Here is a 22,060-nt window from a genome sequence, read left to right on the forward strand (position 1 = left end):
GGGGAGTGTCGAAGGCCACCACGGGCCGCCCGTCCTGCTGCAGAACTGGGACAACACCGGGTCACCCTCCGCTCGCGGCAAGGCAAAGAGGAGGCGAACGCGTCGGCGGAGGTGGCAAGCTTGGCTTTGCCTCGAATTTGGCAAAAGTGTTTGATGACCCTCGTGTACACTCAGAGACGCTTTTCCTTGCTTGGCTGCAGTGTGAGAATAAAGGGCAGGGCGGGATTCATCCCTCCTCACACCGCGGAAACAGGAGCCTCAGTATAGGAGTGGAAGCTTTTCCTGCGTCCTTCGGTGTTGCCCTGCCAGCCTGGACCACTCTGCACCACCCGAAACACAACGAACGTGAGGAATGTTCTCTGCTGCGCTGAATTTATAGGAAATTTAATGGGGTTTATGCACATGTTCTTAAAGAATGTTTCTGACCATCCATTCCCCTTCAATAACTGCAATAATTTAGTTGGAGAGAGCCAGTTGTGATAACTTCCAAGTTAAGCACCCCGTAGTATCGTTTCTCTGTCCTGCAACTCCGCACACAGTTGATGTGCACAACGCTGCCTGTTAGAGGGGAAATCCAGTGCGGCACTGACAGCGGTGCAGCAAGGCTGCCAAGGCAGACTCACAATCCGGCAGCAGCGTCTCTCAGAGGCAGCAGGGTATGGAAGTACGGAAGAGTCGCCACTGCAGGCCTCGGGGCAATCCCTGCAGCTGCCAGCTCTGCCCTGGAGGGAGGCCGTTTGCCTTGGGCCCTGCCAGCCCGGGTGCGTGGCCGCCGCTCCCGCGTCCCCTCGCGGGAGGCTTGTCAGAGGCCAGAGCACGGCACCCAGGCCTGGAGGGTGCTGCGCCCTTCACGCACTGTGAAGAGCCGCCCGTCAGCAGTTGGTGTGCTGAAAAACACAAACAGAAGGGTGTTCCAGTAAGATCCACTGCTCGGGGAGCGGTGACCCCGTCTCTGCTTTGCAGAAGGGGGTAAGCAGGGACTGGAAAATGCAGGGGGGGAAGAGCGGGGCTGCACGGGCGGGCTGTGCGCTGCGGAGGTGGAGCCAGGAAATGTAATCCTGCCGGAGGGACTGACCCAAATTCATTCCATTACGCTCCCTTTAACACCATGGGAGACAAAATCTCTCCTTCGTTACCCCGCGGAGCCACCTGCACACTGCTGTGGCTGGAGTTGTCGTTTCTGCCCGCGGCCGAGCAGGAGGTGGCTGGAAGGGATGGAGGTCTGCAGCATCGTCTCCTTCCTTGTGTCTTCCCCCTTGGTTTTCTAAGCTTCCTTAACATGTCATCTAAGTGGCTGATAATAAGACAGATGACATCTGTTTAGGTCACATATTAGATAGGATTAATGCTTCTAAAGACTTACAAGCTAGAGCTTAGTCCTCTGCTATCTGAACACATTGGCCCTTGTACGTGTGGTGGTTGTCGGCTCAAGACCCAGCACTTGCACAGCTTGAGAGAGGTGGAAGCTGGACGTCCGGGTGGCCACGGCACAGGATATGCACCATTCCCTTCGCTGATGCAGACCACGAGCGACCACGCGCTCCGTCTTGCGAAGGAACTCCCAGAGGAAGGAGGGGCTCTGCAGCGGGGGTTTTGCTGGGGGCGGAGGTGCTGCCCCGCAGAAAACGGGTGTACTCATCTGGGCTCGCAGCGGTGAAAAAGGAGCACATCTCGTTCTATACCAGCAGAATTTTTGGCTGCAAGTTTCTTTTTTGAGTGAGAAAAGGAACAAAATTCTCGCTAAGCCACAGGTCACCCACAGAGCTCCCCCTTTACAGACCACAGGGCTCTGTAGAGCTGCCCCCCGTAGCAGGGCAGGGGAGAGCCAAGCCCCCACTCCGGCATCAGCAGAAAGTGGCCTCAGCAGGCTGCCTCCCTCGGCAGGCACCAGCAGCCCAGGGCTCCGTGCACAGGCCTTAGATTCTCCGTATTTGCAGAGGGTCAGCTGGACCTTGTGACCTGCATAAATAACAAAGCTTTGGAAAAAAGCTCAATAGACACGTTGTGTCCTTCATTTCAGATCCATCGTTCTGAATGGAGGGAAAAGAAATCAAACTTACAAATCAAAACTCATTTCACTCTTAAGAGAAAGTCCCCTGAAAGGGAAAGACACAAGTGACTGACGCAGCAAGTTCCATCAGGTTATTTAACTGGTACTGTGGGAGTTGATTACAACCATTTATTTCCAACTCCTAAACCCTCATGCTGCCTCTTTCTCTCTCGCCAATTAACAGTACTACTTAGCACTAATAGACTGCTTTCATTTTCAAGGGGCTTAAGACGACAAATTAATCACCTCAACATGTCGGAAAGGAACAGATGGTAATGAAGGATTAGCATTGCAGTTTCACAGCTGGAAAAGCTCCTCAGGGAGGGGGCTACAGCAGTGTCTGGAGGGCACCCGGCCCTGCTCCCTCTTTGGAGCTCCTGGGGCTTGTCTCTGCTCCAGGATTCTGCTCCATCCCAAACTCACCACATGTTACTTTTCCTAAGCAAAGCCACACAGCTTTTCTTATTCCATCTTTACGGGGAGTAACATCCTTCCAGGAGGCCTCTTACCTCAGCACATCCCCAGACAAGTCGTTACTGCTTTGGATTTAAAAGACTAAAAGTCTATCCAATAATGCCATTAGTCCAGCTCGCCATTATTTCTTACTGGCTATAAGCAGAGAAGTGAGGAGGAGGAAATACATTCCCCTCTCTTTACAGTGGAGGTGCTTTTTTGCCCCTGAAACACCTCTGGCGACAGCTGGGTACAGAGCACTGACTGCGTGTCCCTCCCCGCTTGCTCCTGTCTCAGAGGGCCGTGGGCATGGAGCAGCGTCGCTCCCTGGGGCCTTTTGGCCCCGCTGTGCAACACCCAATCTCTTAAACTACATCTGGGAGGAAGATAAGCTTGCTCTAGGGCAGGGGTTCCTCCAGCAAAACTTGTGAATTAAGGGTGAGATCTGGGCCATCCTTAGCAGAGCCAGCTCGGGATCCGGGCTGTAGCAACTCAGAGGTGTTTTCGGGCAGCAGGAAGCCGGAGGCAAGTGGTCTGCAAAGACTGCGGGCCGACCCGGGGCGAGAGAGCCCACAGCACCCCTGGCATGCGGCTCTCAGCTGTGGAGAGCCCCTCAGCTGCACCCCCCGCCCCGCTCCTGCCCCCTCATTGCCCTGCGAGCGGCAGGAATCACCGGGAAGTTTGCCCTGGAGGCCCCATGTTACTGGTGTCACTGGTCCATCAGTGTGGTCAGGTGGTCCCACCTGATCCCCTGCCGTTAAGCACCATGGCACAAAACAACAACGCAGGAGGCTGAGGTCAGCCCAGACAGGGAACACAGGACAAGCGAAGGTCACATCCGAAGTGTCGCCCGTGGTTTATGCAACAACAAAATAACTGCTACTGAGGATAGAAGCACATAAATAAAGTCACTGGAAATTACTTTTAATATAAAGCAAAACAAAACTGCTTCTGCTTTGTAGAGTACGACAGTGTGACAGACTAATTTGAACAGCTTTTGTTCATGTCTCTAAAACAAGTATTCCATAAGTAATTCACATTACATGAGTCATCTTTGGTAATACTGTACATTTGTGTCAATCGCTTGGTAAACATCAGTTCTGGATATCGAGAGTGTAACTCCTCACAGCTACAAACTAATTTGAGAGTTGCAGGAGCATCCTCCAACCGTAGATCAGCTTTCAAAGGGAAGAGCTCAGACTAGCAAGACCGAAATTACTTCACAGAGTTATGTCTCAAAAGTTACAATTCTTTGTCATGTAGCATTACACTACTTTGTCATTTAGCCTGCCGTTAAAGTGGGCTTGTAGCCAGAATTATTGTAAATGAACAGCAAACTAGCTCCCAAAACAACTGAAGGGAGTAGGATTGAAAGCTAAGAACTCTGATTAAAGTTATTAAATTAAATACTAAATTATTAAATTACAGAAAAGAGTCATTATTTATAAAAGATGGGTCATTTAGAAAAGAAATCTTATTCCTTACAATATGATACAAAACTAAAATAGAAGAATAAAACAGTGCTACGTTAAATACAGTCAAGAGCATTTAGGTGGCATAATGTAGGTACATAGTTATGTTCTCTATTTTATGCCCCAAGCACGGATTTTTCCTTGCTTTGATGTGTATTTGAGGGGCACGGAACTTTTCCCACTTAACCTGAAGTGGATCGTCCACACATACTCCGTTAGCACTTAAGAGTCAGCACTTATTTACAATTTAAAAGCAGGACAGCTGTCCTAGATCCTGCAGCTGTGCTCACTCCACCGCAGTACTGGAACAAGCACAGCAGCTGGGATATCTCAGGGAATGCATCATTGTTCTGAGTGGCCTTTTTTTCCCCATTTTATCAGAAGATCGCTCCTCGTTACTTTTCCTAGCCAGCTGAGCAGGCTCTGTCTGGAATTGTTCTATTTGAATCTCGAGGTGTTTTTGGATGGCTAACCCAAGGACTTCGGGATCCACAGATGCCCCATACACTTCCCATGTCATTCCTTCATCATCCCATCTCACTTCACGTACTGGGGATGTTGAGCCCTCCAGGTCTTGCTCCAGGTTCACTTCTGGGAACACATGTGAGTGACCTTCTGCTGCAGCTGCTGGGCTTGTTGCCACAGATTTGCATTCCATGGTCGGAAGAGTTTGTACCTCAGCGTCTCTATGCTCCAGAGCTGGTTTCAGTCCTTTGGTTAAATCATTCATAGAGGTCATAGTCCACATATCCTTAGTTGTCATTACCATGTCTGCACCTTGCTGGCTACTAAAGGCAACACAGGCAGTCTTTGTTTCTGGAGGAGCTCCCTCCTGCTGAGCACAGTGTTGAGCATGTTCTCCAGGAATGTTACAGCACTTCAGGACTTTCTTGGCATCGAGGCCTGATTCACTTACCGAAGACACCAGCTTAGGATATGTCAGAATGTCTGAAGTAGAAAAGGAATTAAAATAGCCAGGTGCTGCCTGCTCTTTTCCCGACTCACTAACCGAGCAGACCAACTGTGGAACAAGCTGTATGGATGGTATGGGTAAAGAGTGGCAGTAGGCGGGGATGGTGGCATCTACCTTCACACAGGGGCTATGCCTCATATTACAGGGCCCTGCAGAATTGTTATGAACTGACATCACCATGGGGGAGTACGCAGAGTTTGGAAGATTACCGTAAATCAGACCACCATGAATAAGCCCAGTGGTGTGGTTGAACATCGTCCTGTTTGAGAAACCACCTCCAGGCAGGTGGGGTCCTAGAACAGCAGTGTGAAATGTTCCAGGATCTGTGTAAAGAGTAGTGTTACGTGGAATACCACTGCTGTCAAAGCTATTCGTGGGTACTTTTTGCTCTCTAGGTACAACTGGAAGATGAGTCACAAGGTTTTGATAGTGAGATGTATTTTCATTTGTTTCTGATCCATATCTCTGTGTTTGGAAAGACATCCTAGCCACTGGTGGACAATGCGTGGAGCTAGAAGAGCTTAGGCTGGAGTGAGTAGCACTGGTTTCTATGTAAGTGACACAAGTCTGCTGTTTGCAACTGCAAGTTAGGTCTGAGTGGCTTCGCTGAAGTGAAGTTCCTGACTCTTCCATTTTACACATGCTTTGCTGGTGGACAACACAGGCTGAAGGAACATTCTCAGCAGTGCTGCTCTTCACACACATCTTAGTGTCCAATTCCTGGGATGCTGGCGACTGTTCAGCAATAAGAAAACGGTTTGTCGACTTAGTTCTGCTCTGTGAATTGTCACTGCCTGACTGGTTGCTTATGGTCTGGACCACTGATCCAAGTGCCATCAGCCCAGGCTGCGACAAGGACCCTCCAGGACTCGACACACTCCTTGCATCACTCTTGTTTCCCAGCGTGTGGCAGATGGTGCTACTGTGGCTTTTCTTCAGCTCCTGTTTGTTGCTTTGCCTTTCCTCTACACCTGATTGCCCAGTGCAGGCCAGACTTGAGGAGCTCTTTGACAGGGGGTGACTGTTGACATTCAAGAGACCGTGACAAGTAGAACTTAGTGAGTCCTGGTAGGAATGAGTGTGGAGCTGGTGGCTGTCAGCTGACATGGCAAACAAGAGAGATCTGCAAGAAATGGTGGAGAAGAAAAAGAAGCAATTTAAGAAGGAAATGTACACACTGGAAACTACGATCTCTATTGACCTTCTGCCTAGGCTTCTTGCTTCTCACAGTTCATAAATACTTTCTAAAAAGCACTGTAAAAAATGTCTCTGTGTACTCAAACTGGCAAGTTTTAATTTTCAGTTTCCGCAAAGGGTTTTTCACAGGCTGGTGGCATCTACAGATAACAGAAAAGCATCTTTTCTCCCAGAAATGAAATTTCAGATTCCTGGGTTAGAGGCACTGCCGAGTGCAGCTGCAGTCAAAAGCAATCACTTCTTGCCAGGCTGGCTACCAATGTATTTCTGCATGTTTTTCAAAAACCCTCACAAAATCTCACTCAACACTTAGAAGAGAAGCAAGAACCAGGAAAGTGAGTTTTAAACCACTTCAGTCACCTCTTCCAGCATGTTCTCTATCCTGCAGCCCCCTCCACATATGGATGTAGTTTGCCACATAGAGCTGGAAGGAGTCAATAGGATTAAAGGCCAGAGCACAGCTGTCTGCAAGGTGAAGACCTTACAATTAATCTCTTTAAAAGATAACACCTGCAAAGGCTCTCACACACACTGAGATGAAACAGCATTACTAATGGAAATCCTCAGTCACAGATACGGAGTCTCAGGTGGAAAGCGTGAAACGCATCTGTTATGGGTGATATAAGGCTGTGCAGACTTCGAAGAGCTTTCTCACAAAGTGACGAGGTTCAACTATGTATTTATACACAGATACCCAGACCTCTATTTGCTTTATGTAGCATTGCTGCAGAAATCTCTGTGACTGGGGGATGCCAGTTGAGATTGATTCATCACCTGAATGTGAAGAAACACGCACGAATGAAACACTCTAGATATACTGACATCACTGAAAACAACATCCAGTGTGATGTTTGCAATGAAACCTTTAAAGAGAAGTCTGAAGAAATTTATTTTTGCCTCACCCACATCGACTCCAACTGCAGCTGAAATAAAGACCAAACATGGGTCAATGCTACAGATACTCCACACATACAGATACATATAACATCCCAACCAGCAACAGCATTTGAGCATCTTTGCTCAGGCAGACCAGTGTTCCATGCTAGCACAGTAACAACTGCCCTATTGACTTTTGGACCTTAAAAACAATGGGAATAATTACTAGTTAAGTAAAACAGCATTTCACCTTTAGGACATAGCTAAGGATGGGGGGAAAAAAGGTAAAAAAGAAAACAAAGCCCTGTTCAAGCAAGATGAATCAGCTTCCTTTAGAATAATGTGCTTTTCTGTTGTATTGAAACCCAAAGTTATATTTTCTCAGAGAGCCTGAACACTTCCCCATTTCTAGGCCACCTATTGCTTCCCCCCTCCATTTCCTGCTCCTTTTCCCCACTCGGGGAAGACCTCTGAGCTCTGACACAACCAGCACCTTTTGCCCAGCTGGCAGAGGCAGGGCCCTGAGCCCGATGGAGCTCTGCACTGAGGTGATGGCTGGAGAACAAATCAGCGGCCGGCAGACCCGGCCTCTCCTCACCTCTGCTGCAGCCAGGCGTTACCACAGCGTCTCACCGCAGCCTCACGGAGCACGCAGGTGTGTCACAAACATCAGCTAGCTGACCCTGATTTTTCTTTTTTTTTTTAAACTGGCTTAGCTCTCACTAATCAAATCATCAATCCAGCCACACCGATAACTAATGTCAGCACAGAGAAGAAGCAGAAGACCACTCCCCTCTGCAGAAACACTAACCTACTAGGGGCATAAACGTAGAGCAAACCTGCACATGCAGTGTCTTTCTACCTCAGACTTTGGAAATGGCATGCAATTCCATACCCATCTTCCCAAATTGTGCATTTCACACGTGCAGGGCTGGCGCTGATTCCCCAGGGTACACAGAGATTTTTACCTGTACATGTACATCCCTCCAGAGAAGACCCAACCCTGCGTGTACACACACTGGCGGTGCTGCATGTCCCACCCGAGGTCACGCAGGCTCAGCCCTGGTCACTGCTGAGAAGGGGCAGGAAGCAGAGGTGGCTCCATGGTTACACCAACACGTATACCAGGGAGGGGCTGGGGGCAGGTACCAAGAATGGTGGGACAAACTTTTTTTAAAAACAACCAAAAAAAAATGCCCCCAACCCTAAAACACGGAGCCTCTCTAATTTCACAGTCCCGCAATGCCATTGTATTCTGTGAATCAGCTCGTCAGGAGTGGATTACCAACACGAAACATGGACATAAACACAGCTGACAGTGGGTACTCAGGGATCTGAAACAACTTTTTTGTGCACATGGGGCAGAGAAGACTGCTTTTGCTTTTTAAAAAGTAAATACGTAACTTATAGGAAAGTAATTTTATTTAAAAATACCTATTGTAGATTCTGAGTTGCTCTGGGATATTTTCTTTTGGAAGTTCAAAGGAAATCTGCACCTGAATGCACAAACAAGAAAGCATGAACTTTGAGGCAGATACCCTGCTATGAATATATAGAAAATTGTTAGACAAGCAGAGAAAGGATTAGGATAGAAATGGAATTAACATCCACTATTTTTGGCTTAGCTTCAGATAGCTTATGAGGGGATCTAGGCTGCTTTCATTAATTCCACTGAACTACTTTAAAGCAACAAATGTGTATTTTGCTATGACTTATGATTAAAGTTGTGACCTATTTAATGCACTAATAAATTTAGTCTTAGAATATTAAATATCATGCATGTTATCAGTTGAAAGACATTCACTAGTAAATCAGCTATGATTCCAAATTTCTACAGTATTTTTGTATTCCATGCATGTACTTTTAATTACAACTTTGACAACAAACACAAGTGGATATAAAGTGGAATAATTCCTCACAATCGTGTCAATATATAGAGCAAGCTTTCATGTAACGTTGTAATACCACATGATATTTCAGTATGATTGTATTTAGCTCCTGCATTATGTATTTGCTTCCTTCCCTGAATTGGCAGGCTTCAAAAGAGATATACAATAAACAAGACATCCACAAAACAACTAATGGTTTTCATAAGGAGTGTAGTAATGTGGGACATTAACATAAGACAATGTGTTAATAACAAAAGAAATCCAGCCGTGCTTGCCTTTCCTCCAACAAGCAGAGAAAGAAACTCCAAAACGCCATAAAAGTCACACAGCTGCTGGATCCTTTATCCCAGGAAAGGACTTTCTGAGCAGTTTCAAGAAAAAAATCTGCACCACAACTTAGCAAGTTACACAACGCTGACTATGCTCTTTCCTAAGGACTCTGTTACTACAGTAACTAAACATATTGTGATGCAGTATGAATTGCCTGACACATCCAACAATACAAGTTAGTCGCAGAGCTTGGGAAGAGACAAAGAGAACTTCCACTTAAAATTTAATACTACTTACTAGCAAAATACACGCCGTGCCAGAGACTTCTCTAAGTTTTCCACAGTTTATTTTTGCTTTATATAACTGTGATGGTCAAACCACAAAGCAGCAACACTTGTAATAGTGACTGCAGGCTGTTGCACCCTTCACTTTGCTGATGATAAAATAAAAAAAGTGTTGGTTTTTTTTCCCATATATTTCATTTTAGGCTTTCAAAACCAGCATGTGACTGCAGAATGATAAAAATTAGAGCCAGTTTCAGGGGTGAGAGCATTCATATATAAGGGTGGAATCTGGAAGTTAGGTGATTTGATCCAGGTTTTGGATAACTCTTAATTTTGGGTGCTGACCAGGACCCTCCGTGGTGAGCACTAGCCCTTCTAGAGAAGGCACAGCGTTAGGGTGTTGCAGGGTTTCTGCCCAGAATTTGCTCCTTCAGCTGCATTATCTGGCCCCGCTGTGCACCAGCAGTTGGTAACCTGTACAATAATCAGCTCCATAGGACAAATACAGAATTTCTGCAATAGCACCAAACCCCAAGAAAAACACATGTGAGAATAGTGTGATTTAAGTAACTTACAAGTTTTACTTGAATAGAAGGCTGCTCTATGTAGGGTCTTAACACTATTTAATCTTATTACAAACACTATGGGTAGAAATTTGAAAAGGCAAGAGCAGTTTATGGTTAAAATGACAGAACTTTAATGACAATCTAAGGGGCAGCTGTCACTTAGCCATAAATACTACTGACACCTGCCTGGGACACGAGCCAGCACATACAGAAATACCTTCATTTCTGCCTGACCAGACAAGTTACCTTGGTACCAGAAGCAATGCAGCATATTCACGCTGTGTGCTCTTCGGGACTGGGATTTTAAGCAATGTGTCTTCCTTGTTGGCATCTACAGCTGAACTTCTAAGACAGATGTTTACCACGGTAAAATGACATAAAAAGGAACATCACCTAATATGACATTCATTTATTTTAGAGCCATGCTCATTTTAGAGAGGCTCGTACCAGCAATTTTTTTTTTTCTCAAAAAAAGTATGGTCATGTCTAAAAGCTTGTCCCTGCTTGCCCACATTGAGAATTACCAGTAACTTGCACCAGTTAAGATCTGTTTTGCACTTACACAGAGACTGACACACTCGTACTATGGCTTCTCCCTACTGCACTCCCCCGAAAGGAACAGTCCCTTAACAGTAATCACTAACATCTACTGCTGGGTGAGGGGAGTCCAACCACTTGAGAGCCATTGGCAAAACAGGATTAGCCACGGTAAAAAGATTAGAGATTCAAGTGTCTGGGATTAGGGGTTTTTTGGTGTTCTTAATTGTTATTTTATTTTGGTGAGGTATAAAGGAAAGGAAGAAATAGAGAAGTTACAATAGGGGAGAAGGTATCATGAACCCATCAGGGAATTTCAAGGAATTTCTCTAAATTCTGTAAATACAATTGGACCAATGCAACGAGGTTAACATAGAAACAGGTTGAGACCCCAATTACTTAACCTTTAATCCATCATCTTCCTTTAGGCTTTCCATGTTGGAATAGCATTATAAATTAACTATGTCTTGTTCAGTTCAATCTGCTAATGCTCTCTTGCAAATATTTTGGGTCATCTTATATTTCCAGGTGTCAGACAGGATAGACGGATCTGGCCATCTGCAAACGCCATCGGATGCAGAGAGACAAGTGCATACTCTGTATGCAAACGAAGGGGGTTATTTTTCACTTCTGCACCACTAGAAGCACTGCTGACAGTGGTGCATGTCACCAGAACCGTTATTCACTTGGAGGCAGAGGAAGAGGAGTACATTAGACAGGCTAGGAAACACGAGAGCAGAAGAGTTACGACCGTGTGCAGCACAGCAAAAGCATGCATCATGTGTGTTCTACCTACATATAAACTGAACAGTCACAGTTTTTCTTTCGTTGTTAATCACCACTTTGTCTATCAGGCTTTTCTAGAAGACTTTGTCTTTTGCCCATCTGAAGCTGAGCACACTGGATGGGCATCTCTCTGCATTGATGGGCAACAAGATGAAAAGGAAAAAGTCCCCTTGGTACTGAGTAGTAATGAACCTCAGCTATCTCCTCACTGAGGACCCAAGCAGAGACACCTTCCCCCAAAGGCTGACGTTACCACGGGTAGCCTTGCCACTACTGACCTCACCAGGGGATAATAAAATAGTTGTCACATCAGAAAGTGAATAGATTCAAACATTTGCCAATACATTCACCTCAAGGCAGAATGACAAGGCCATTATGTCCACAGTTATCCCAACAGCATACGAAAAGTCATGCAAGAGAATGAGCAGTTGCTTTTAAGAAATAGCAGGGACAGCCCACAGACCTGGTAGGGTCTGAGCCAGGAAAGAGGAGCTGGGAACTCTAAATTCCAAAATTAAAAAGGCTAAAATGAGAGTGCCGTGAGAGAAGAGCCTGACAAGTATGAACCAATATTTTAACGACAACTTTAACTGAATTCCCAGGAAGGAGAATTCACACAGGGCTGTAAATAAACTATTGGGAAATGAGAGGGGTGCACTCTATCACAAGGGAGGCATGTGTTGGGATGTAGTTCTGACAGCACCACATGATGCACTGGGCAACTACGCATCTCTTTGCCACCTTTCTTTACTTAATCATCTGTCCCAGAAGTGACTTTGAAGATATCTTAGGATTTTGATCTTTTTTTAGAAGAAATTTATAACAGTACTCCCACAATCTCCATGTGCACACAGCCCTACCTCAGTGTAGAAGCTGCCCTACAATCACAGAATCCCAGACTGGTTTGGGTTGGAAGGGACCTTAAAGCCCATCCAGTCCCACCTCCCCCTGCCCTGGGCAGGGCCACCTCCCACCAGCCCCGGTTGCCCAAAGCCCCGTCCAACCTGGCCTTGAGCCCTGCCAGGGAGGGGGCAGCCACAGCTTCTCTGGGCAGCCTGTGCCAGGGCCTCACCCCCCTCACAGGGAGGAACTTCTTCCTTATATCTAATCTACATCTCCCCTCTTTCAGTTGAAAACCATTCCCCCTATCCTATCCCTACACCCCCTGATCAAGAGTCCCTCTCCCCTTTCCTGTTGGCCCCTTTTTTTATACACATATACCTGACAGAGATAAAATATGAGATATTGTACAGTCATGCTTGATGTTCACTGTTAGTATTTGACAGCTCACTTCTTTAAAGCTCATCTCTTCAGTCAGAAGAAAACTTTTTCTTTACAAATGAAATATGCTGATATGGTCATGTAATCAGCTGTTTTCAGCAGCTATGGCTTTAACAAAAAATCCATCCCATCAAATATTATGACAGCAGGCAACACTGACCTAGAATCACGCTTACAGTGAACAGTGTGTGCCTACAGAAGTGGTACATTAATATAATTGCCTTTCTGGTTTAAGAAAGAATTATGCAAAATGAAACTGTTCATTCAGCTGCCAGGTTTATGCTGTTAAGAATTGCTGGCTACCAATATCCACTGGCAGTACAAAAGTCCTGTGAGAAAAACATTCCACAGTTTCTTTAGGAATGAATCTTTAATGCACAAAATTTGCAGTGAGATATCTACACTTGGGTTTATTTCAGAGAGACAGCACTAGTGAACCTTCTCCTCTTCAGGGCAGAGGATCAAATCCTATTCCCTCACACGTACCAGTGTGGAGGGGACGGGCTCAGGCTGGTGCTGAATGACTTATCCTCCTCAAAGCTCCCTCTTTGGGTCCACTCTTCAGTCCTGAGCAGACTACCCCCAAAGCAAACCCCCTGATCTGGAACTCTGCGAGAACTCATGACCATAGCTTGCTCAGCAAGCCTCTACCCACCAGAGGCCCAAGCCTGCAAACTATGTGAATCACCGTTGCTTGTGACAGCATCACGAACTTAAAAATCATACAGAAAACCAAAAACCCACTTACAGCCTGCTTCCAATCTTACAGCAAGGGAGTACAGCTACCTAGTCTTAAAGCAGTTTTCCCAAAAGGCCAGCAGTTTATACATCCAAGAAGCTCCATCTAATCTAAGTGATTAAAATATCTACTTGTAAACTCATGTGTTTTGGTAGAAAAGATTCAAATAATCGTATTTGCTGTTTGCTTGAAAGCTTAATAGCAACACTTAGAGGGAAGATAGGAACTCAGCTTGGCTTAGCCTCCCTGCTCTAGGGACATCCCAGCTTTAACTTCAGGATTCAGCACTGTAGTTAGTTACTTTTGAATAGAAGGGCAATGAGATATTCCACCCTGACAAGTGAACGTGCACCTGACACCTAAAGCTCTGTCACACAACCCATGGGAGCCAAGGGACAGTTGGTGTGTACGTGCTCTGTGCTGACTGGAAGGAGGTGGCCAAAGGTGCAGAGCTGAGCCCCTGTCCAACAGCCCAGCCTCCCAGAAAATCTCACTCACTTGGGCTCAGTGTTACCTGACAGAGATCAAAGCTTTGTAACTAGGTAAGTGTCAGACAGAGCAAGCTCAAATCGGCCTGGAAAGACACTGACTAGATACAGCCAGCTTTCCATGGGCACGCATCATCCTTAAGAGAAGGATGCCAATTCCTGTAGTGGCATCAAAGAGGAATGATGGTGACATAAACAAGAGTAAAAGTAATCTGAAGCCCTCCAAACATCTCTGTTAGGGTAAAGGAAAGACAATATTTACAGACTGAAAGATGCCCCAGCAAAACAATCAAAGGTGGTTCATTCTTCTACACGTAATATTTAAATGATATACTTCCAGCCTAAAAAAAAACCCTGGCAATTTATCTAGCAAAATCTACTAATCTACCCTCATTTCTTATTCCCTTACTTTTCCCCTGTGATTGAACACTACAAAAAAAAAAAATCCATTTCATTCTTTATTTAAATGACAGTGTTTATGAACTGTACACAAAACTTTGGGGAAAAGAAAAATTCAAAAAAGGTAATCATCTACCTCCAGAAGCTGCCCTCAGCAGTGGTAGGGAAAAGACTGACTTCTAGATTGTAGACTGACAGAAAACTGACTTCTAGATGATAAAAAACAATTGCTCAGTAATTAGAAAGAGGAAACAATTGCCTTCTAATTCTGTCTCTGCTCACTGACATACTGTATGACCTTGAGCAAGTCATTCACTTTGTGACTCAGTTTATTCATCTGTGACTCAGGGATTAGATGCAGAAGCCCCTGATGTAGGTAGTTAAAGGCTTAATTCATGATTGCAGAGCACTCTGAAATCCCAGAATAAAAGATATTAAATATAAGACATTGAGAAGAATGTATTCTGGCCCTTCTTTTGTCATATTTGGTTTGAAAGAAATAAACAGAGCATCTCTACATGAAATTCTTGTTGGACCTGCAGAAAACCCATTTTACCAGTAAAGTTCAGACTCTATTCATGTCTCAGAAGCGTCTGTTTAAAGCATCCCCTCCTCCAGCATCCCAGTATCAAGTGAGGATGAGTAACCTTAAGGATTTCAAATACATAAACCCAGTATTAATAGAATTTCTCAAATTACACATACTATGCATGCTAATAATGTGCATACTGTATATGCATGGTATATTAAGTAGAATGATTTATTATAAGTAGATTCATTACACCTTTATAAGCAGAACTGTCACAGCTGCAGACCATGTTGTCCTGCAGTGTTGCATTCACTCACAAGCTTTTATTTACTGTGATGAACTTTTAATGAAAATCTCACTGTCAGGGAGATTCTGCAACAAACAGAAGTCTTTGGTTCACACTGCAAGCTGTCTTTTATACATCTTCATTTATATCTTTAAGCTGAAAAACATTCTCTATCCAGAGGGATAAGTGGTGCTACACACAAATAGGCAAGCGAGTATTGAAAAGGACTAAAAAGCCAATTATCTAATTGTGTTTCACAGTGTTGCGAAAAGTTCCGAGTGTCTGACTGCAATATAAGCTAGTTTTGAAACCATGTAAACATGGGAAGAACTAGGAAGAATAAATTTCATTTTCAAACTTGATATTTTGTTATAGATAACAGTTGTTATATCAGAGTGCTGTGTCTCTCTCAAAAGAGCAACTGTCCCAATTACTCTGTAGTCTGACCTGACCTATGTGGGAAGCTAGTATCTACAGTTTCCAGAAAACATCTGAACGTGATGAAAGGGAGCATCTCTCTGTCAGGACTGAGAGAAGAAAAACATTGGAGGTTGGCTAGAGGAGAGCCCATGCTCACAAGATGCTATTTCAAAGCTCGTTTGACACCAGAGACCTTAATGAGAGAAAAACCAAGACACAGTAAAGCAGCAGACTGAAGATTGCAAATGTTTAGTCAAATCCGAGTGCATGAACTTCCTCAGGAACTTCTGTTTACACCCTGCTGTATGTAATCAAGCAAGTTTCCCCTCCTCTTGGTTAATCTCAACCACAAAATGATCTGCAAGTCTCTACTTCCGTATTAACATTTAATAATGTCAGAAACAGAAATTATTAAGATATAAATTTGGAACAACTCAAGAGCTGCAAGACAGTGAAGGTTTTGGTCATCTCCAGGGCAGAGGAAGATCCCGCCTGTATGACATGGGCAGCTAGAGGGTAACTCTTTAAGCGTCTGCACTTAACTGCAAGCAACAAGATGCCAATAATAAATAAATTTCTGTTACAGGAATTCTTTGCTTTTCAAACATTGGTTTGACCATAGTCAAGACTCAAGTGGACAAAATTGTAAGAAATCTGATCTGACCTCAGAGCTGTCTCTGTTTTGAGCAGGAGGTTGGGATAGATGAGTTCCCAAGGTCCCTTCCAAATGGAACAATTCAATTTTTTTTTTTTTTTTTTTTTTTTTACAATGCTGTGCTTTTATCTGTCATTACCAATGAGAAGTTTCCCTGCAGCTTCTCATCCTGAGTCCCAAAAGAAGCTGGAATGTGCAACTATTTTGCCATATTAAATCATTTGTTTAACTGATTATTGGAACCTGTACCTTTTACTGAAACAAGATAAACCAGGAATGACTTTTGAAAGGAACGACAAAAGTGATCCCTGTATTCTACAGGCAAGGTAATACATACGAAGGAGGCAGTAGAACTGCAAAAATTTCTTTTCAATGTTAACAACTTTCTTGTAACTAAATCGACAAAAGCACCCCACCCCTTCCACAGCTTAGAGGCCATAGAGAACCAAATAAAACTGCTGAAACAAGATGTATCTTTTTCCTTGACATTTCAAAACTCCCTTATCCACCCTGTTCAGACACAAACAGAATGCTCCTAGCAGATTCTTTGCAGAAAGCAATAAAATAATTTGAAAAGTCTAAAAAACTTCCAGTTTAGAAGAGTTAGGGTGGCTTTGCACATTCATCATCTCTCCAGTTTCCATGTCAGGTTAGCTTAGTCTGAGCTGAAAAGAAGCTGGATCTTTCAGTTCATCTCAGACGAACCGGGTTCTGTCAGTCTTGTGCACCGTTGACTAGAGTAGAGCAAATGGAGATAGTACCACTGCTCAACCCCACTCACCTTCATCTGCACACTCGGGTGTGCCCTTGCTAAAGCTTAATTAGAAAATACTCTGCAGATGGAGAAATACTCCTGCTCCTTTCTCTGCTTTGCATTAAATCGACACCGCGCAAGAGTTCAGCCATCATTTCAGACGACATACTACTTTAAAGATGCACACAGGGACAGGCCAGTTTTAAGGTGATCTTTGTTACGATGCTTTTTTGGTGCAGAATGGCACTTGGATATAACTCACGTGCTTAATGCTCACACTCAACTCCACACTGTCACAGACCTGGCTGATGTCAACTTCATTGAGTTAGCATCTCCCTATTCCCGTGCTCTGAGTCTAGACACCCGAGCAGCTCCACAGTGATCTTTTGTGATTTCTGTTGCTAAAGGTCATTCCTCTGAGTGGAACTTTATTCAGAAGAACTTTAACAGCTTTTTAAAGGAAAGAGACCACCTTCCTCCCCACCATCCACTAAGGAATCAGAGGATACTCCTAAAGGACAGTTCTTAACGTACATGTGAACTATCAGCTGCATAGCTTTAGATTAATTCACCAGTTATAATGCATCTGTAAGAAATACAGCATCAAATGATCCTCACCAGAGAATGGCTCATTTAGTATCTCTCAGTTTGCTTCCTTCTCATTGTATCCCTTGTGCAGATATTCTCGACCATGTATTCCAACATTTATTTTCATTTTCCCCCTCTTTTTGCTCTTACAGAAAAGATCTCACTCTCGCCACTGAAACACCCACCATCCTCCCCCCAAGTCAAAAAAAGACTATTAAGGGTTTGGCTGATTCAGATCTGCCAGAATTTTAACAGCCCAAAGACTTTTCAGATATGATACTGTACATACATACAGCTTTACAGTTTACACAAGTTAAAAAAAACTCTTCCTATTGTACAATGAAACTGCAAGAATTAACCAAAAGGCCAGTGCCCACAAACCCTATGGTACTGCTCAGGGTCTGAGGAAATGGGAGGAAAAAAATATTTTCAGCCTATGATTCTTGCTGTACTGTTGTCTTCGGCCAGAATGGTTTGGGACTACAAGCAATGAAGTATCACATACATCTGCCAAAGATACAACCTTTTGTTGTAAGAGAGTTGTCTGATGACTTGAGGGGTCACTTCCACAGTAAAACTATGGCATATGATAAGAAAAATAAGATTTTTACTTTTTCTGATTCATTGAAAAATATACTTGTAGAACACAGAAAAACAATAAATACCATTAACAGCTCTCTGTCTAGTTCCTCAGCCTTTGAAAGTATCTCTCCTAGGCTGCATTCTCCTGCAAATTGTTTAACACCTTGAAATATCCAAATACAGGGGACCAGCCAAGTACACTCCATCCTCATTTCAAAACACTGACTACAGGGGAAAGGAATGGAGAATTCAGCCTCTTCAATCTCCAGAAGAGTTGCTGAAGAAGGAAGAGGATTTTGCTGCTGTCCTGCACAGAACGAACCAGTCTGCAGACAGATGTCACATTACCTCGCTGGCACAAAAAATCCCTCTGCTCAGCTGGGGTGTTTGAAAGCTCCCTCCAATTTACCCTTTGTCATTGACCTTAACGGAAAGAAAATTAAACTTCAGAAGTCTAATGATCATCAGTAATAATTTCTGTCTGTTCCATCCTCCCCCATATACTCTTATTTTTCAAGTGTATTTTGAATGTGTGTAGTTTTACCGTGGAAGGAAAACTGTGGACTTGGTATGGTTATTTAATGGGGAATTATCACTTTTGGTATTATAAACCAGCGCAGACATCACAAGGCTATATGCAGTTTACTGCTCTTGTTATTTATGCAGCCCTAGATGATTGTCAGATAAATTAAACTGCAATTGCAGCTCTCTCTAGAGTACAGTTAAGATAAAATGTCTGGATGGTAAAAATCAACAAACCCCTATAATCGGAGAAAAGTGTTTTACAGAGTAACTGAGCCACCACATGAAAACATGAAGCCCCTCATCTCGTCCTCCCTCTTAAATGAAACCTTCCCCAAACTTAATTCTTTTACACAAAGACTCCATGCAGGGGTCTCTGAACTCAGATCTTACTGTAATCTAGGTCCTGCAAACACTCACTCATATGCTTAACCTTAAACATGTAAACAACTATTTGCAAGCTTTAATCAGTGTCTTAGCGCAAGGAAATCACCAGTATTTCTGTATCAAATGATTACTTTGAAGCATGAATCACTGGAAAAGAGGTAGATTTTGATCTTTATATGGTCCATCTTATTCATGCACAAAATCAACATCTTACAAAATATATTTATCCAGTGGTTATCTTTCCAATCACCATTCATGCTTAGAGTTCTCTAAACAGAAATTACTGCTTGCTCTCCCTCTCCCTTTTAAACCTCTTCACCCAAAATCCAGAATTGCATCAGCACAAATTCTTACTTTTAATCATAGGAAGTTATAAACTACAACATGTGCACAAACCACTCTTCTACTATGGCTTCTGATTTACATTTACTCCAACGATAGTAAAAAGCCAACCCAAATCAACTCTTTGACTTTGGAAAAGACATGTTTTAGTTTAACAAGAAAATTTTATCAGTCATTCTAAACAGTGATTGATCATTTATCTAAGAAAGAAGAGTGTAAAACAAAGCTGGTATGCAGAAGGCATTGAAATATTCCTCAGTTTTTCTCTAGTGTTGGATATTAACTTCCTGAGAATTTAAAAAACATGTGGTAAACATAGTGGAAAAAATAAGAGAAACCATTCTCTGGCAGATCGGTACTAAAAGGTAACAATTTAAAGCAATACAATTTACTCTTTTTTTCAGTATCAGCAACCCAACATACACATAAAAGATAATCAAAAAGCACCTTCGTGATGTGCGGAGGAATAAAATGAATGGGATTATGGGGGGGTTTCTCCCCCAAAGAAACAGTGACAAGTCTATTCTAGAAACACTTGCTAAAAGACAAATACATAAACATCTAAGTGAAAGACACCAGCACAAAAAACTCACCTTCTGCAGAACTACATGAAATTAAATTAAAGCTCAGAGCCATAATTCGCATCATTTTAGTAGAAAACTACCATTTTCTAGGCTTTTCAGTCCAGCTATCAACGCCCTGCTGCCAACAAAGCACTTACAGAAGCCTGGGTCTGTCTCTGTGCAGCTCCTCTCCCTTCCCTTCATCTGCTTTGTTACTCTCAAAGACCTGCTGGCAAAACGGAGAGGCCTCGGTGTCCTTACAGGAGACGAGAGAACGGGCAATACATGACCTCGGTGGTCCTTACCTTCCCCCTACTCAGAGATTGCACATCCAGCTCCACTGTCCAAGTTACTTAGAGACTATTTAAAATTGATGCTCAGAAATCTGAGGATAATGAAAGCCAAAAGAGTTCAGATTTCCTTTAGAAACTGGGCTCCTTGCTCCGCCTGATGCTGTTGACACTAAGGTGAGCATATGATAAGGGGAAGGAGGAGGGATTGTCAGAGAGCATCAAAGGCAGGAGACTGGGAGATGGGGTTTCCTATGCCCAGACGTGACGCCCCTTCCTGCCTCCCCCCTTGGCTGGAGAGGAAATAAAATGGAGCCTAGGAGGGAGGGAGGGAGAGAGATAATCCTGCAGCTTCATCTGATTAGAGAAACTGGGCCTGTGCAGAGCCGGCAGTGCCGCCAGGGAAGCACAGGGAGGGGAGGCAAAGAGGGGCAGGAAGAGGAGGAGCAGGGGGGGAGGAATAGATGTGATAAGAGAAAAAAGAAAAATTATAAAAGGTATACGAAGGAACTGGCACCTGGGCCAAGCCACCCTGGCTGAGTCCAATTTCTGCCCTCATGTAAATGTGAAGTCACCAATAGGAAACACCCATTGCTTCGGGTAATTCCGAATGATCAGAAAAAAAAAACAAACAAAAAGCCCCCAAAACACAGAATGCATCAATTGTATAGGCATGGACTAGGAGCAAGGACATCCCCATAGACTGAAAAGAGTGACACTGTTTGTGCTGCGTAGGAAGAAATGGAAAAAGCAGTATGCCCCAAATAGTTATCTAGTTTATCATCGACAGGACACAATTTAGAAAAATTTTCTACTGCAAGTCATTTTTCAGAACCTATTTCCACATACTAAACCAAATCTTAGTTGAACCAAAGTGAATTTTAAGAAGTACGTATCAGCACACGCATCGGGGTGCTTTAGCACCAGCAGCTGCCCTCCCTCCTGCCCTGGCACAGGCTGCCCACTGCACCACAGTGCCACCACAGTGCCACCACAGTGCCACCACAGTGCCCCCACGCCCCACGGGGGATCCCCAACTTGCTGGCGGCTGCGGCCAGCCTGGCCCTCCCTGCACACAGGTGTGAAGGCAGCACCATGCCCTCGCACTTGGCCTGACGTGGGGGCTCCCCCGAGGGCACTGGTGAGGTCCCAGGGTGCTGGGGGGAGCATCCCCTGTCCTGTCCCTCCCCAAGGACACAGGCATCCCCGGCCCTCTGAGCTGCCAGGTGCGACCCACGGTGCACTGGGCAACGCCAAGGACAGATGTGGCCAGTAGAGTCTTGCCCCCATCCATGGTGGCCTGTTTCTGTCAAGAATCTCCTCTTTCACTCGCTTTTATCAGCCGCTACACTCGGTCCTTTCCCAGGCACCACTCCTTGTCTCTGCAGCGTGAGCTGCTTTTATTTCTTTCTGGCCTATTCCCCTCCATTTAAAGCTTCACACAAGGCAGGCTGGTTGGATCTCTGATGGGGCAAGGAGAAGGAAATAACTCAAGTCCTCTTTCTTTCTGTTCAGGAAAGAGCCAGTACCTTTCCTGTAAAACACTTACAGTTCATTCTCACTTTATTCCTAAATATTCACCCAGTACTCCCACATCAGGCCGAGCTCAGCTGGGAGAGGAAGACCAAGACCCCCCTCCCGATGCTTTTAGAACACAAGATTGCTCCCTGAGTCTTCAAAACGGGGCTGCAAAACCCATCATTTTCTATGTGCTTCCAGGCTTTGTTCCTAAGACACCCCCCCACACACACTCACAGAGCAATCGCTCCCTCGGGCCACAGGTCAGGAAGCGTTTCAGGGGTTAACAGCCACGCGGGGGTCAGCAGCAGCTTTCCGGCTGCTTTATTTTACTTTAGGCACTTGCAGTCAGCTGCTTGTGCTG

The 22,060-nt window shown here is 44.4% G+C and overlaps 1 protein-coding gene across 11 annotated transcripts; it reads right to left on the reverse strand.

Annotated features, from left to right (window-relative positions):
* Positions 1 to 3,286: 3,286 nt before the first annotated feature.
* On the reverse strand, positions 3,287 to 20,490 carry GPRIN2 (G protein regulated inducer of neurite outgrowth 2). Of its 11 annotated transcripts, none has more exons than XM_026851981.1 (5): positions 20,194 to 20,490; positions 14,817 to 14,907; positions 8,062 to 8,156; positions 6,753 to 6,919; positions 3,287 to 6,072 (listed from the first exon to the last, which is right to left on the reverse strand). In XM_026851981.1, the coding sequence occupies exon 5, from the start codon at positions 6,053 to 6,055 to the stop codon at positions 4,262 to 4,264; it is 1,794 nt and encodes a 597-aa protein (XP_026707782.1). In that variant the 5' UTR covers positions 6,056 to 6,072; positions 6,753 to 6,919; positions 8,062 to 8,156; positions 14,817 to 14,907; positions 20,194 to 20,490; the 3' UTR covers positions 3,287 to 4,261. The 11 variants fall into 11 exon arrangements, with proteins under 11 accessions (XP_026707782.1, XP_026707778.1, XP_026707776.1 ...); XM_026851977.1 differs by having other exon boundaries at positions 6,753 to 6,887; positions 20,047 to 20,490; XM_026851975.1 differs by having other exon boundaries at positions 20,047 to 20,490.
* Between the last annotated feature and the right edge of the window lie 1,570 nt (positions 20,491 to 22,060).

Source organism: Athene cunicularia (assembly GCF_003259725.1).
Source record: "Athene cunicularia isolate RWA chromosome 6 unlocalized genomic scaffold, athCun1 chr6_part2, whole genome shotgun sequence".
NCBI lineage: Eukaryota > Metazoa > Chordata > Aves > Strigiformes > Strigidae > Athene > Athene cunicularia.

Excerpts from the sequence above, each read along its gene's own strand:
- GPRIN2 (XM_026851983.1), bottom strand. The coding sequence starts at position 6,055 with ATGTCAGCTGACAGCCACCAGCTCCACACTCATTCCTACCAGGACTCA.